Consider the following 2,142-nt stretch of genomic DNA (forward strand, 5'->3'; position numbering starts at 1 on the left):
TCCCAGCCCGCCCCATCCCGTCCCTTGTCCTGGGTGCCACACTGGGAGAAAGAAAGTCCCCTCTCTGAGGCCACCACCTCCCCAGTCCCCTCCCACAGCTCTGGGGTGGTTTTCCAGGGGGACAGCCCACTCCTCTCCCCGTGCACAGTACACAGCCCCAGCACACGATGCTGCCATCCTTACTTGGAGACGAGGGCGTAGGCAGCAGCGCAGATGGGCGGGCAGGGCACCAGGCGCAGCGCCACATGCCCCAGCGCCTCAGGGAAGTGGACGCGGGTGACAGCGTCAAAGGTGGCCGCCAGCGTCTGCACGTCCGCCTGCTTGGAGCCTGGCTCGCCCGCTCCCTGGTCCAGGATATTGCCGCTGTGGAGGATGAGGAAGAGGGCGTGGATCCGGCATGCCTGCACCTCGCTCTCCACCGAGCCACCCTGCAGGGACGGGAGCGCTGCTGTTGGCACCCGTGCCAGGGGGCACAGCCAGGGGGGTACAGCCCAAGGGAGGGGGAGAGTCGGGCACACACCTCAGGGAAGCTGGATGCCCCCAGTCCTTCGCCATCCGCTTTGGTGGTGCTGGCTCCGTCCCCTGAGAGCACATGGCCCTGGTGAGCCCAGCCAGGGCATCCAGGCAGGGGTTGGCCCCCTCCCAGGATACCCATGATGGAGTTTGGGGCTGGGGCTCCCCCACTGCTCACCCAGCGCCTCATCCAGCTCTGCCGGCCGCTCCAGCGTGTCCAAGAAGTCATTGGAGCTCCACTTCGTCATCTCCTTTGCAAAGACCTCATCGCTGTCAGACAGGTCCTCTGCAGTGGCAGGGAGGGGGCCGTGGGTAGGGAGCCCATGAGGGGCCCCCCTCCAGGCACATCCAGCCCAGCCCAAGCCACTGCCTGGTCCCCGCCACCGAAAGGCTGAGCCACGGGGCTACCCCACCATACCGTGGGCATCGAAAAACTCCTCTTCAGAACTGTTCTCTGAGTCACGGGCAATGTTCTGCATCCGCCACTCGGACAGGCTCTGAGGAGACACCCCCCCTGGCACCAGCACAGGGTCAGTACCCAGAGCCCTCCCACCGCAAGACCCCACTCCTGCCCCACAGTTGTCCCCTGCTCCTGCACCCAGAGCCCCCCTGGGAGACCCAGGGACACCCGGAGCCCCCCCTGGTGCACCCAGGCCAGGGAAGAGAGGGTCCCCTGACACATCTCCTATGGAGAACAGCAGCAGCCAAGAGGTTGGGGGTCCCCATCCCACCCACGCAGGACCTGGTCTCTCACCTCCGTGCTGGGAAGAGTAGGAGGATCGGGAAGAGGTGGACCACTGCTTGGCAAAGGTATCGTCAGGGGAGGCATCGGCCATCCCCTGCGCCTCAGCCCCCTCCTGCCCGCTGGCACCTCCCGGCTCCGGCCGCCCCTCGGGGCTGGGCATGGCGGTGGGGGGCTCCTCAGCCTCGCCGCATTTGGCCATCTTCTGCGCCAGCATCCGCGCCGTCTCCTCCTCCAGCTGCCGGATGTCCTCCATCGTCAGGTCCGTCCACTCGTCCTGCCAGCACCAAGCCTGGCGGTGGGCGCGCAGCATCACCTTCCGCAAACCTGTGATGGGAAAAAGCAGGGGGAGTGAGCCCGGCATGGCCCTGGGGCTCCCCAAACCTGCCCCCCCACCCCTGGTGGTCGAGGGCTCACCCGCTGCTGCCCCGCACTCACCCACGTCATGAATGAACTGCTCGATTTTGGACTGCATCCCCCAGTAGCGAAACTCCACCTTGCAGAGCTTGTAGGCGCACATCAGGGGCCCGCTGGCAGCCACCTCCAGCCAGTCGTCCCCCAGCGGGCCACGGCCTGTCTTGGCCGAGTGGTAGAGCTTGGGGTCCTCCTCGGGCTTGTATTCCCCAGGGGAGATAGGGTCACGCACGATGTCAATGGTGTCTGCGGGGGGAACAGCGCTTGTCACCCTGCAGCACTTGGCGAGGGGGCACAGGAGGGTGGGAGCCCCCCTCACGCAGAAAAGCAGAGGAAAAACACACAAAAATCAGAGGGGGGACCCATCAAATTATTCCCATGAGCCATGCACCCAACTCAGCCGCTAGCAAACGCTCTCCCATCCTGCGGCTATAACATCAAAGGCGCGCTGGGGTGCATCCGAACACGTCCTG

General features: G+C 65.6%; 1 protein-coding gene across 6 annotated transcripts in view; it reads right to left on the reverse strand.

The window, feature by feature from the left end:
* The window catches only part of PITPNM1 (phosphatidylinositol transfer protein membrane associated 1), a 13,687-nt gene that overhangs the window by 6,915 nt on the left and 4,630 nt on the right, over positions 1–2,142 (reverse strand). For 5 of the 6 annotated variants that reach the window (XM_035900101.1, XM_035900100.1, XM_009644526.2 and 2 more), the window contains exons 4-9: positions 1,694–1,915; positions 1,268–1,582; positions 932–1,027; positions 692–799; positions 521–582; positions 184–428 (exon numbers count right to left, since the gene is read on the reverse strand). In XM_035900101.1, the coding sequence (XP_035755994.1) occupies positions 184–428; positions 521–582; positions 692–799; positions 932–1,027; positions 1,268–1,582; positions 1,694–1,915 (1,048 nt within the window). Of the gene's footprint in view, positions 1–183; positions 429–520; positions 583–691; positions 800–931; positions 1,028–1,267; positions 1,583–1,693; positions 1,916–2,142 lie in introns of those variants that run through there. The other variant, XM_035900104.1, reaches the window with a different exon arrangement.

Source organism: Egretta garzetta, unplaced genomic scaffold (genome assembly GCF_000687185.1).
Source record: "Egretta garzetta isolate BGI_Z169 unplaced genomic scaffold, ASM68718v1 scaffold658, whole genome shotgun sequence".
NCBI lineage: Eukaryota > Metazoa > Chordata > Aves > Pelecaniformes > Ardeidae > Egretta > Egretta garzetta.